Source organism: Chelon labrosus (genome assembly GCF_963514085.1).
Source record: "Chelon labrosus genome assembly, chromosome: 16".
NCBI classification, from domain to species: domain Eukaryota; kingdom Metazoa; phylum Chordata; class Actinopteri; order Mugiliformes; family Mugilidae; genus Chelon; species Chelon labrosus.
The window spans coordinates 13,117,743-13,132,507 of NC_140349.1; the positions used below are offsets into that span (position 1 = coordinate 13,117,743).

Sequence of the window (14,765 nt, forward strand, 5' to 3'; positions counted from 1 at the left end):
ATGCATGTGGGTTGCCCCCCGGCAGGTATTGTTCATTTAAAGCTCGGTGTATTTGAAGAACAGGTAATGACACACAGTCTTTTTGTGTCCTGTCACCTGCTGGAGTTCAGCAACTGTGCACTAATCTGCTAAGGCCACATTCAACACATCATAATGTTGATCTGTTCAGAACAAATCCACTCTGGCATGTTTATATATATATCTTTGTTGGCGCTTCTCTTCTCCATAGAGGAAAATACTTTAGTGGAGTGCTTGTCGGATGGTGGAGAATCAGTGTCTGAAATCACTTATATGAAAAATCAAAAAAATCATCTTAAACGTTTATTTTGGATATTCCATGATCTGGATGACTGAGAACCTCAGACACTTCTATGTAAAGAGTGAGATAGAGTTGAAACACGGAACCACGGTGAGCTGAAACACGAAGGTACATGAACAGGTGAAGCCAGAATAAGAGAGGTGAGCGAGCAGAAAAAGGACAAAGGGAAACGCAGGACTACATACACCCTGAGGCTAACAAGGCACAGCTGAGACTACTAAGAGAAGAGCACACAAGAAGACATCAGTCATAAAATCAATGGAGGGAAACAGACACAGACCGGAAGTAAAGGCGAGACATGAAACACCAAAGAAGAAACATCCAAAATAGAAACGAGAAATACGAGGAAAACACAAGTCTCATAAAACCACCATGTCTTGAATGTTGATGGATTACTTTACCGACAAGCTGCTGTTGATCAAATTTGCCGACACAAGCTGTCGTGTCTCCCAGCGAAATTAAGAGTTGCCGACTCGAGAGGGGAAGCATGCTTTTATCTACCATCAGCAGACATCTAAGACCCCATTAGTGCATTTCCAAAACACACTAAAAACACCAGAAATCCAAACGTAACAGCAACTAAATGGATCAGACTTTATCAGACGCTCAGTTCCAGTTGGTTTCAGATGATAGTTTCTTTAAAGCATACTGAACTCTTAACTCTCTGAAACCAAGGTCATCACTTTCTGCAAATATTTGCCACGTGTTCAGAAATAGGGAATATTTTAACATCTCTCTTTAGATCCCTTTATTCACCTCATAGACAAAAATTACTTCAGGTGTCTAATTCATTGTGTCTGTTGGCAGTGTTTTGTGTTTTTCCTGGACTATATTATTTTCATTATTCTTGACTGAGCTAGTTTCTTTAGTTTCTTATTATTTTCTCTTCATTTAAAATGATCACTGCGTTTCTTGTCGGTTTTCTACATCGTCTGCTCTTATCCTCGGGGGCAGGAAATGACGGACTCACGGATAATTGACATTTCAGTGAAAGGGACCTTCACAAACTTTTCCCTACCCTCTGTTCGCCTCCTCTAAATGTCTCTCCCTCTCTCCATTACCCTGTCATGCCATCTCGGAGGTGCGACTCTCTCTCGTTCCCCGGGCAGCTTCCTCTCTTCTCCTCCAAGATCCCTCTCACTTGAGTTATTCCCCCGTGCGTCAGAATGCAATCTCTCTGTTCCTCAAACATCTAGAGATGTGGTTGTGTCTCTGGCGGCTTTAAATAGGTTTTTGTGGTTTTGTACGTGTGAAGAAGCTGTGCAGCCCATATCCATGGATGCTTGGTGTGACTCAGAGCTGGGCTTGAGCTTTGTGTTTAGAAGCTGTGCTTCTATTTGCGAAAGTAATATTATTATTTTTTGCTGGTGCGTGTTAGCTGCTATTAAAACTGTTTGATATAGAAAGAATACGACAAGATCCTGGCTCTTATTCCCTCTCTGCTAATTCTGGCCACACACTTGTCTCTTCACCTCTCAGCCTCGCTCTGAGAAGAACATGAAGATGGGACACCTGCTGGACTTTGCTTTGTTAGTCATCTCAGACAGTTTTAGCAATTAAAGCTGCTACATAGCTTTGAATATGACTCACTGGCTGACCAAGAGGGACCCGCCACACAGTTCCTCCTCCTCCTCCTCCTCCTCCTCCATGCATCAAGAGTAGAGACGTATTAGGCTGCAGCTCGTGAATTAATTATACTACATTATACAGTGGTGGAGGGCAGCATTTAAAATGAAATCTCCTATAAGCGGTGTCACAACAACACTCTTCTTTTAGATTGTAGTCACTTCCTTCATCTGTAATTGTCAGCATAAAAAGTGATGAATGTACAGTCAGAAAATAAATACGTTTCATGGGGACCGTTGTTTTAGATTAATGTGATGTATTAGAACAACACCAAAAGCATATTCAGCTGAACAAAAAATAGCTTACACCCTTGGCATCACAGACTAGTATTGCTCCTACTACCAGAAATAACTTCTTGTAGACGTTCTGTGTAATGGTCAACCAGTCTCTGACATCAGCTCGCTGAAATTTACCTCAATATTGCAAGACATTCTTGCATGCACTGAGTTTTAAATCTCACACCTCTTCTTGGAGACTCAAGACATCAAACGCTCTGCTCTTGGGCTGAATCTGAGGGTCAGACCTGGACGTGTTTGTAGCTGTTTGAAATAATCCACATGATTTTCTTTATAGAGGAAAGATTAATTTGAAATGTTTTGGAGATCTTTTAAAATCTCTTGCAACAGTTTTTTTTCTGGACGACTCAGAGAGCTCTCTAGTAGGTGTTGGCTTGTTGACACCACACTTGAGTAGCAAAAACAACAGCAGACCCTGATACTAGACGTTTAAGTAACACTGTTCCAACCTAATGAGGTCTTAATCACTGGAATCTAATCTGGAACCCTTTCTTGTAATTTCATGGATTTGAATATGTGATAAATGTAGGGATATCTTTACTTTTTTTCCCCATTGCCATAAACCTCAAATCACAAAGAGCCAAAGTACCCAGAACTTTAAGTCAAAGACACTTTTTTCAAGGAGCTAAAAGTTTCCTGCAGACCATTGTGAAGACCTGAAAAGATCAGGCTAAGTGGTCCGCTGATATATGAAAAAACGGCACCTCATTTCAGCAAATCTACAAAAGAGGCAAACAGTAGCCTAGCCGGCATCAGACTTCCTCTACCGTCAACATTTTTGTGGTGGAAAGTTGATCTGAAGTCACTTTGTTGGGAACTGATTATGCGCTCCAGCTCCAGCTTTATGCCAGTGATGGACACAGGCTACAGGACACCCCTCATAACGAAATCCAAATCCACTGTAAGCTCAACCGACACAAAGTTCCTGTACTTTTGAAAACCACAACCCCAAAGCAGAGAACTTTCTGGATAAAATGATTTCCCTGGAACCTGGTTTATACCCCGAGGTACCTCAGACATTCAAAGCCACGGGTGAAAGTTTCCCCAAATAGTTTTTTTCACTTCCAACACAGACCTGTCAGGGGGAGCCCCCTCCAGCTACATTAAAACCAAGCAAGATTAAAACGTTGCCATGCTTGAGTGTTGGAGTGAAAAAGAACAAACCGTGTGCCTGGTCACACTCACACACACACACACTCTCACACACACACACACCTCCTTACGGACACCCTGAGGATTCTTCAAAGTGTGGGACTGAGCAACTTGACAGCAGTAAGATAAATCTTAGGTGATATTACCCTATGGGTGCATGTACCTTGTCACTGGCATTAGCGTCACTGTCAGCCCGGCACGACATACAAACATAACGCAAGTCAGGACAAGTTCAGGTAAATTTATTCTCAGCTGACACAACTGGAGACTCCCGGGATTATTCCAAAGTCCTGCAAAGATTTTAACCATAAAACAAAACATTAAATATTAAAAATATACCTTTATCCCTCAGCCATCTCTTATTTAGTGTGAGAGTACACTTAATAGACTGCACAGGGCTTTAATGGTCATGGGCTGTGATGACGTAAAGGAAATATGCTCAAACATCATTGTCTTGTTTTGACTACAGACAGGGCCCATTGAAGCCGGAGGTTTTGTCCATCCAGTGGTCGGGTCGTCGCTCTAATCGGAGGCTTCAGAGGAACAGCAGCCTCTCCCCCAACAACCCTCTCCTCAGCCTCGTCAATTCAGGTGGGCGTCGAGCCGACTTTGGACGTCTCTGTTGTGTCTTACTGTGTTTAACAGTGTTTCCTGCCTTGAGATTGTGTTGTTGTGTTGCACGCCAGCAGCAAAAGGAAGCTGCTGGGCCGGAGTCAGTGTGGTTCTCTCCACGGGCCAGAGAGCAGAGCACAGGAGGGGAGGAAAGGTTGCGTAGGTGTGAGAGAGAACGAGGGAGAGAGAGAGAGGAGGAGGAAGGTTGTGTCCACATGCGTTTCTATGTATAGGTTTCAAAGCCACTGGGTGCTCTGCCACTTTTCTGGTGCACCACAGGAGGTTTGAGGTCAGGGGACACACATGTTTGGAAGTCAGTTCTTTCAAATCTGCATAAGACACACCACAACTATTAATATCAGTGTGATCAATGTGTTTGGGTTTTGGGGGTAATAATATAAGACTTCATAAAAAGACAAAAAGAAATCTGCAGATACTTTTTGTGACGACTGTTTGCAGCCAGCTCTCCATTAGACCTCAATTATGTCACCCGCCGTGGTTGCTAGGAGATCTGTGCTGCGACCGCCGAGCCTCTGCAAACTTCGATTACGGGGCTCAAAGCTTTTCAATTGATTGGCGTGGTCGCGCGTTGCATGACATGAAAGCAAACCTTGAAATGTCTCCTGGCACTATTTTTTATTTTTTCTTCGGGCGGTCGATGGAGGAAAATGTTTAAAATACAGTCGATGTATGCAGCGCCTTTCATCCCTCCACCTTTGTTGTTCACTCCGTCTGTCTGAACTCCTCTCCGCCTCTCTCTCTCCTCCAGGTGTTTACGATGAAGACGGCCAGTGGATAGTGCAGGTCAACCGACTGCAGAAGCTTATCGACCGTCTAGAACAAAAGGTTACTTGACCTTTCTTTCAACCTTTCCACGCTTCTACTCTCCCTCCTACCTTCTTATTCCCTTCTCCTTTTTTTTAAAAAATCTCCTTCTGCTTTTACTCACCGCATCGGCCATCTGGTCTTTATGTCCCTCTCGATGAAAATGAACCGCAAATTATGGAAAGTGGATTCACAACAATGTCAACAAATTAACTCAGACCCAACAACACCCGCCCACCTTATAAACATGCGCACATATGCACATATAGAGGAAATATCAGCTGCGCACCAACTCTCACAGCTGCTCGCGTTGAACGTGGCATTAAATGTGTTGTAAACTGACATTTTAAAATCACACCTGTGATCGGTTGGGCAGCTATGAAACATTAACTACAATCATCTATATAAGACTCTTTGAACCAAACATACATAAATGTCTGAATGTCAAATTTAGACCCCGATTTGGAATAATCCATGTGCTACATTACCTTTTACCCTCAAGGTTTGTTTCAAAGATCACAGAATGGTGATCTTTGGAAAGGAAAAAGTGAAGAAGATAAGACCAAAATGAATAATTTCAGACCTTTTTCCACCTTTAATGTGACTGTACAACTCAATTGAAAAATAAAAACCGAAATATTTTAGGAGGAGGGAAGTAAAAATAAAAAAATGTGGCTGCATAAGTGTGTACACGCTCTTATAACTGGGGATATAGCTGTGTTCAGAATTCACATTCAGACTCGTGTTAAATAGGAGTCAGTATGCACATCTACCATCATTTAAAGTATTTCTGATTTACCCCAACTAGTTCAGCTGTATTAGTAGGCTTTAACTAATATTTTCATAGTCACATCTTACAGTAAAAACCACGGTCCAAAGAGAGCTTCCAAAGCATCAGAGGGATCTCATTGTTAAAAGGTATATCAGCCATGAGACCGAAGAATTTCCAAGGCATCAGATATACCATGGAACACAGTAAAGACAGCCATCATCAAGTGGAGAAAATATGACACAACGGGGACATTACCGAGAACTGGACGTCCCTCCAAAATTGATGAAAAGGCGAGAAGAAAACAGGTCAGGGAGCCTGCCAAGAGGCCTACAGCAGCATTAAAGGAGCTGCAGGAATTTCTGGCAAGTACTGGCTGTGCCTGTACATGTGATGACGACCTCCTGTATCCTTCATATGTCTGGGCTGTGGGGTAGGGTGGCAAGACAGAAGCCTTTTCTTACAAAAAAAAAAACATGCAAGCCTAGCTAAATTTTGCAAAAACACACTTGAAGTCTCCCAAAAGCATGTGGGGAAATGTGTTATAGTCTGATGAAACCAAGGTTGAACTTTTTGGTCATAACTCCAAAAGGTATGTTTGGCACATCACCAGAAGAACACTACACCACAGTGAAGCATGGTGGTGGCAGCATCAGGCTTTGGGGCTGTTTTTCTTCAGCTGGAACTGGGGGCTTAGTCAAGGTGGAAGAAATTAAGAAGACTCAAAAAGACTGAGCACTGTGATAAAATCAAAAGGTGCTTCAACAAAGGATTAGTTTAAAGGTGTGAACATTTATGCAACCACGTCATTTTATTTTATTTTTTTAGTTTTACTTCCCTCCTAAAATATTTCATTTTCTTTTTTCAGTTGATTGGACAGGTTGTAGGTCACATTAAAGGTGAAAAAGTCCTGAAATTATCGATTTTGGGCTTATTTTTTTACATCACAAAGAAAAAACTGGCATTTAACAGAGTTGTGTAGACTTTTTATATCCGCTGTATCTTATTTTTAATTTTTAACTTTATGTAGTTTCAGTTGTTTCTGTCATGTTTATTAAGTTATTTTCTGAAAATTAAATTTTTACTTAAGGAATCAAGTAAAAAGTAGGGAAAGAAACAGACTTCTACCTCACAAAGGAAAAATCTATTTTATTCTTTACTTCATTCTTTTAAAAGAGTATTTCTTTGAAGAATTATTTGTCTTTATGAGTTTTGGAAGACGAAATCACCTGTAGTTAACATCTGTGAACAGGAGTCGTAAGTAGACATTGGTTTAGTTTAACAGGACAAGCAAAGAAAGGGAAGTGATACGTTAAAAACAAATCCATAAAACATATATTCTTATATTATTATTTGGAGCACCTGACGTGAAAATGGTTTCACATAATGTAGATGATCCAACAGAGAGGTGTCACCAACTCTCTGCAGACATTTCTAGTCTTTCAGCTCGTTGTCTCGGTGGGATGATATATGTTGTGTTTACAGCTCTCTTGTGCTTTTATCAGCCAATAAAATAAAATCCATGCACAAAGGAGAAGCATGTAGGGAGGCTGTGGGAAATGGGGTGCAAATTCAGAAGTGTGTGCTGCTCAAAATGTGTCACTATTAGAGGAAGCCTGATGATGTCTATATTCTCTGCAGGAGATCCGTCTGGAGCCCGTTGAAGAGGAAGTCCTGGAGAGCAAAGCGGTTCGTTCACTCACTTTTATCTACTGTTCATTTGTTTGTGCTGCGGAGACCACTTTGTGTCACTCGTGGTTCTCACACGTTTTGCCGTAATACAGAGACAGAGGTCTCACTTATAATAGGCAGCCAGTGGTCGTCATGGCAACAGCAGGGTTTTTAAAGTTGTCAGAAGGCTCTTCCTTTACTCCGTCTGTCTTTTCTTGTCAGCGTTTCTGTTTAAAGGCAGATGGAGATACGAGCACCAGTGACGCAAAGAGTCTGGAGAGAGAGCATCTGTCTGGATATAACTAGATGAATCCTACATGAATACCACAATAAGAGCACGTTCATTTCTTTTAGCCACCTGTGTTTGTCCTCCCGGCTGGTGTTTAAGACAGACTGTGAATGCAAACAGGTGTGTTCCTGTTTTCAGCGTCCACCTGACAAAGCAAAGACAGACTGTTGCTCCATGTCGCTCATTTCAAGGCTGAGAAATCCTCTGTAGCTGACGACTCACTCGGGAGGATTTCTCTTCCATCACAGTACACAGTACGTTAAAGGCATTACCAGCGTTTAATAGTGAAATGTTTTATTCTAAAATGAAAAATAAAACACCAAATGCCAATGTTACTCTTAAATTTAAAGGCAATACTTTTAAAACAGGCATTTCTACACGTTCAAGGAGTATGGAAAAAGGTACATGTGAATTTTTGGACGTTATATATGTGATGAAATCAGGAGACTTTTACAGTATACATTTCACAATATATTGCTGTAGTCCTTACTGTGAAAGTCATGCAAAACTTATCTAATTATTTATTGTGAATTCACAGCAAAGATTTTTAATGATACGTTGGACAGTTCTTAACCCAATTTTAGTAGTTTCTTCAATCTCCTTAGATGTTTTATCTGCTTGATGCATGACAATGATTTGACCCTTCTCAAACAGACTAACATCTTTTCCATGACCACAGGATGTGTCTTTAGACATGGTTGTTTAAGAAATGAGAAGCTACTCATTGTATCAGTTGGGGTTAAATAACTTGTTGCCAGCTGAAAGATAATCACCCATGCAGTAACTATCCAATAGGAGGCTCGTACCTATTTGCTTAGTTAAATCCAGGTGGCGACTTTTTTTTTTGGCCGGGCAGTGTATAAGGCACTTTAACATGAGCTGCCGTAGTTGTTGTAAATCTCTGCTTACTTATAGTCAATGTGATATCCACATTCAATAAAAATATCACATACAAAACACACTAAAAATCCTCCACTCGGTTTCCAACCTGCAGCAGGTTGTAAAACAGTCTGGGATGTTTCACATGTGCAATCATTACACAAAGATATCGTGCACCGGCACCAGTGTGTACTCCAGCTCTATCATAACACAGTGATACGGACGAAACCATGCATGTGAATATTGCACGCGAGTGTCATGTCTCATCGCTAATGTGACGCAGACGTCTCTGTGTGTGAATTAATCAATGTGTAATTGGTTTAATGCTGTGTGTCATTGGGGATAAATTGGCTGCAGTGAAATCCAGTAATGACCAACAAGACAAGACGGATGTGTGATGGTGTTTGTGTGCGTTAACATACCACAGTGTCCTCGAGTGCATATACATATATGTATGTATATATATATGTGTATGTGTGTTTGTGTGTGCGTTTGTGGCTTTCTCCCAAATTAGAGTGGGAAAGAGCCCCGAGGCGTTTCATCAGTCACACGCTGTGTTTCCATCACTTCAGAGGACATTACATTGACTTGCATTCATTTCCTGGAGACCCTCATTAACACACACTCAGACCATTCACTTCCTGCTCCTGTCATCCCCTCCACCTCTGTCAACAATCCCTCATCAGCCCCGGGAAATGATTAGCAGGCCGTCTATTGTCGTGATTACACCAGGTTTTCCCTGCTGTTCGCGCCTCGTTTCTCTCCTCCGCGTTCTCCTTCGGATGGGGAACTCATGCAGCAATTAATTCATTTAAAAAATCACGGACTCTCTTGCGTAACACGAGTACAAATTTGTGATTTTAATGCTGTGTGTTGTGTTGCAGCACATCCTAATAGTCCAGAGGCAGCTCTCGGTGCTGGAGGAGGAGCTGGAGGAGTTTCGCTCTGCTCTCAGACAGTACATGGAGTGTGCCTGCGCCCAGACTGGATGCCTACAGTCAGTTCATATTCTCTTCTTTCACTCTTTGTATCTAGGGTTTGCTATTTATGTTAGTACGCTGCCACTTTTTTCACATGAGAACAAAACAGAAATTTAACATATCTACATAGACATGGATTCTGTTTGTCCTGGAAGAGGGTTTTGTCCTCCGTTGATCTTTCAGGGGCGTCTTCTTCATGTGCTCTATACTGAAGACTCTTATAACAACCACGGTTTTACAGATAGTGGCACAATGCTGTATAAATTTGAGTACATATTGGAAAAACTAACAATCTCTAGTACACATCTTCTTCTTTTTAATGCTTTTAATGCTTTTTTATTGTGAGTCAGTTTTGTTCCAACTCACCAAGTGTGTGCAACAACACAATAGTTATGACTGAGTGGCAGAAACAAATTCATCACTCAGGCATGAATCATGAAGCTACTCCTCGATCGTTGGATACTTACAAGTGACCAAATCTCAACTCAAGATCCACTATGTGTTTTTTCCCGAGCTGTCACTCAGCGGGCGTCCACATCCACCACCACTACATAAAATATCTGTGAGCAGAGACTGGGTCTAACATCTTTTTCCATATAACACAGTGAGATGCACTTTCTATTAGCTTACACAGTTCAGCACAAACACTACAACAGGTTTCAGCGTAAGGGATTTTTTTTAATTTGCGACTAACGTCCATATCAAATTAAATCATCCCCTCTGTGACGTAAAACAGGTTTGAGCAGTGGCTTTCTTCTGAATACAAAACTTAATGGTTCACATCTCATTAAGAAATCTTCACCAGATCACGAGCAAAACTGAATTAATCAGGAAACATTCAAAATAGAAACTGGGCCTCAGCATTGCAGCTCTAAGAATATTTGTCCCTCCTGTCAACACTACTCGCTCTGGCTTCGCTGTTCGGCTCGCCCCTGACATGTCGTGTCAGAGGATTAAAGAGTATCTGCCTTTTCTTTTTCTGCAGCCAAAAACCAAAAAACGCTCACCCTTGTCACTCGGTGGTTAAATTCACCTTTGGCAGGCAGAGCGAACTGAATCACCCCAACTGTCACTCTGGTTTTAGACCAAATCCTGCAGCCTAAAGGACAGCTTGACATTTACATGCTTTGTCACAATCGTTCCCCTGAACGCTCAGTCATGTTTGTTCGGTTATTTTTAAGAAACATTTTGGGTAAAGCCTCTGACAAAACACCACTGTATATATTTAATTTCGAGGGTGAAGCCATGCGGCCGTTCCTCACAGATCCACAAAGCCTGCACACATCTCAGCGTGTCGAAAACAGCCCAGACAGAGAGGCCGTGCGGGGGGACATGATGTAGCACACTAATTAGTAATTGCATGACTTGTGCGCTCTCTCTCTTGTTTTGCATTTGGCAGCATCGCAGTTCAGCGGCTGGCAAATGAATCACGCTTCATTCTCTACGAATTCTGGGAGCACAACAACGTGTGGAAGAAGTAAGTATGAGCCTGCCCCATATGCATCATGACTAATGCACCGTGGCTTGCTTGCATAAACCCCAAATTATTCTTGGTCAACACTGCGATGTTTAGTGATTTCTGAGTGAAACTTTAATGAAACTAATGAGGAAAAGTGGAGTGTGACTAAGAGGGAAACAAATGCCAGAGGAATGTAAATGTGAGGTCACTAGAATTCATCAGGTTTGATAGCTTTAATTTATGTCTCAGCATGTCACTTCTGTATCCATGGCGGCATCTCATCACGTGTTATTTAAAGGGGAATTACTGTTTTTTACAACCTGGACTTTATTTCTGTCAAAAAATACGATTGTTTACTGACCCATATAACTTTGGTGTCATTTGGAGGCGTTCGGAAGATATTTAGATCCAGCGGAGCGCCGCGTATATCCATATAGTGGGAGTGACTGGGGCACCGAAATGCAGCGTCTAAATAACGCATTATCTGCCGCGAAACTCGTTCATGTCACCAATATTTTGTTACTTTGGAGCAGCAATGATTCCTTGATGCATGGAAAAAATGGGTTTCCTCCATCATGATGCTTTGCAGGACTGGACCTGCAGCTGTCTTCAGTTGTTTGTTTGTGCTTTTAGTTTTGTCTTCAGCAAGTGAAATGCAAGTTCAGTCTGGTTTAAGCCCGCATTCATTATACAATTTTATCTACAAGATGAGTTGTATCAGTGTCCAAACATACGAGGATCTAACTATCTCAAATAAAGTGAACTAACTGACAGACAATGCATTCCCAGTGCCACACACCACATGATGTACAGTGGAAAAATAAGACGTATAAGGTTTCCATGTTTTGTCACACTGTGCCAATTTATTTCTTATTTTAATTTCAATCACGACACCTTTAAGCCGCCTGACATGATTTGGGATTTTTCCCATCAGAAGTGTAAAACAAGCCGCTAACAGACAATGCCAGTTTTGGGATACTGATATTTTTTTCAATCCTTTGTTGATCCCATAGTGGGGGAATTTCTTATCGTCTGTATTTCACCCATCCGCCTGTACACACATAGTAGGGAGGAGGACTCTTGTAAAAGTGGCAGGCAGTCACGCTTGCGGCGCATTTTCTTTATAGTGATAAGAAGAAATATTTAATTAGAAACCACAGAAAGTTTTCCAAAGGTTAGTCAGTTTAGTATGGACTGCACGTATGACAGTTTTCATATTTTTTAAATTGCGTTTTATGCTACCACATGAGTGACAGCCATAATCACACCTGGTTATTCCCTGATTAAAATTCATAACTCATAACTCAACGAATGACACTCATAGATTGTTTAATAGAATAAAATGATCAGGTCAAAGGTTAGCTTTACCTTTCTGTCATTAAAGGACAGTCTTTTTTATCCATTCTCCAGTCACCTACAGACCAACTACAGCAAAACCTTCCAGAGAGGGAACGTGGACTTCCTGGAAACTCCTGAGGTCATAACCACCATGTTAGTTCCCGGTAAGATCACCTACCGCTCCTAATCTCACCTCATATCACATTCAACCCGATCGCTTCTGAAGCTACAATAATGAGATGCATTTTATCCTCCTAAAATGGAAGCTCTTTGTGGCTATTATCAGTCACAAAGTCATGCTGCGCAGACAAACAAGGACTTTTCAGATTCTAATCAGGCTGCTGGTTTTCAAAGAAATTCAAAATGTCAAGCTGAGAGATCTTTGATTCGAGTGCTTCACCCTGTAAATGTCATAAAGGATCAAATGAGGCGCTGGAATAAACAGATAAGCAATATAATGACTTTTATATTGAAGTCAAATCAATTTGCTTGTTTCAAAAGCTTCTGTGAACGTCTAAATGTTTTTTCTTTGAAAATAAAATGTAGATTTAGATTTTAATCGGTGAAAACCATGTTTGTAATCTCCATGACAACTGAGTACTGTAGAGGAACCATGGGATGTGACAGAAAGCTTTAGAAACAAGCAAGCACAATTTGGTTCTTTTTTTTTTCATTTTATTTACTTATTTATTTTTGTTGTCTAATCCGCTGAAGTTTTATTATGCTTTTTCCATTTTATTTTACTTTATTCTACATTGTATGTAGGTTTAACTTTGTAGCTTGTGACACTGACAATCATCTCTGCCTCATTTTAGTTTTTATTCATAGTAAGTCTGCTATTGTCCTCATTAGTTGTCCTGTGTTTGCTGCAATCAGATGTCTTTGTGCTATTTTGCAAGAATTTTTCTTAATGGTACATTAAAAGACTCTACATTCTCCTTGATTGGGGTTACGTTGGGGGTCAGCAAATCTTTCTTTTTCTTCTCCATCTCAGCCTCATGGTGGGTCCTCAACAACAACTAAAAATGGCATCTGGAAAGGATCTGGATCTGGAAGTCACACGGCGGCGACAGCAGCAGCAGCACATACACATGAGACAACAACTCAACACAACTTGTGAAGTCATGGTGATTAGTACAGATTTTATGACGTCCATGTTCCTCCATAGATTTTAGGTGGAAGCTGAAACAGCCCACACGTGTGTTCGTCTGCACTCTGGCATCCTAAAAGCAATGAGCTCATCAGAGAGCGACCCATCCGATGCCCCGACATCCTCACCTGTGTTTGACGTCATCATCAGGGTAGTGAGTGTGCGCGCGTGTGTCTGTGTGTGTATACTTGTATAGCTATGTTTGTGGGGACTTGAGAGGATGTTTTGGCCTGGTTTTAGACTACAAGATGAGTTTAGGTTTAGGTCACTTGTTAGGTATTTAGTTGTGCTGATTAAAGAATATATTACGACGGTGAAGTTCCTCACAAAAGTAGCCATACAAACGTGTGTGAGTCTGAAAGACAGAGAGTAAGAGACAGGGAGAGATCAATTGTAGCAGCCCCATTATCCTGTTGTTTCCGTATTTAATGTGTCAAACTGAAATATAAGTCTTGAATAAAAATGATATTGTTGTGTATTGTCTTCGCATCCCTATTTGCACTTTTTATACAGGAACTCTTTTATCCTCGAGACTAGACCTCATGGTGAGGTACTTGCACGTGTGCCAGCAGAGTGGCGCAGCGGAAGCGTGCTGGGCCCATAACCCAGAGGTCGATGGATCGAAACCATCCTCTGCTAACTTTTTATTTTTGTGGGACCTTGCGGAATAATGTTCATAAAAGCGGATTTGTAGCTTTACTTCATTCAAAATCCTCAACATCCGTGGATGAAGCACCATTAAGTGATGCCCCTGCTCTGCGGACATCGCTAAGGTGGCAGCCCACTCCCTTAACAGCGCCCTCGCAACTCCTTGTGCGTACAAACGGATAGGGACAAATTTCTCCACCGTGGCATAAAATAAGGGATCAAATGAATGAATTTAAGTCCACTGCACTGAAGTGTTGCTGTGTGACTATTTGTGCACGAATGTTTTATGTTTGGAAATGGCGCCATCGTGTGGACACTCTGCAGCCACTGCAGCAAGAACAAACTGCTGCTGGGAATGAACAGGAAAGATGAGAATTAGATAAGACAACAAATGGAATAAAAAATAAAGCTTATGCATATTTGATCACATGATAATAAGTGATAAAAAATGTTTTTTTATTCTAAAACTATCAGTGTTCTGCAACAAGCGCCATATGTATTTAAACACACTAGGGTACACCAGGTTTCTAGTCCATCGCAGGGCTAACACAGAGAGACAGACAACCATTCACACTCTTAACCTAACCAGCACGTCTTTGGACAGTGGGAGGAAGTCAGAGTACCCGGAGAGAACCCACACAGACACAGGGAGAACATGCAGACTCCACACAGAAAGGCCCCACTCGACCAGTGGGTTCAAACCTAGAACCTTCTTGCTGTGAGGCATCAGAGCTAACCACGACACCACAAAA

The 14,765-nt window shown here is 41.4% G+C and overlaps 1 protein-coding gene across 1 annotated transcript in view; it reads left to right on the top strand.

Moving 5' to 3' along the window:
• The window catches only part of necab1 (N-terminal EF-hand calcium binding protein 1), a 30,834-nt gene extending 17,042 nt beyond the window's left edge, over nucleotides 1-13,792 (top strand). Inside the window, exons 7-13 of the mRNA XM_084562925.1 lie at nucleotides 3,863-3,984; nucleotides 4,775-4,851; nucleotides 7,241-7,288; nucleotides 9,323-9,435; nucleotides 10,818-10,895; nucleotides 12,288-12,379; nucleotides 13,210-13,792. Of these exons, the coding sequence (XP_084419051.1) occupies nucleotides 3,863-3,984; nucleotides 4,775-4,851; nucleotides 7,241-7,288; nucleotides 9,323-9,435; nucleotides 10,818-10,895; nucleotides 12,288-12,379; nucleotides 13,210-13,238 (559 nt within the window). The 3' untranslated portion in view covers nucleotides 13,239-13,792. The remainder of the gene's footprint in view (nucleotides 1-3,862; nucleotides 3,985-4,774; nucleotides 4,852-7,240; nucleotides 7,289-9,322; nucleotides 9,436-10,817; nucleotides 10,896-12,287; nucleotides 12,380-13,209) is intronic.
• The last annotated feature ends 973 nt before the right edge of the window (nucleotides 13,793-14,765 follow it).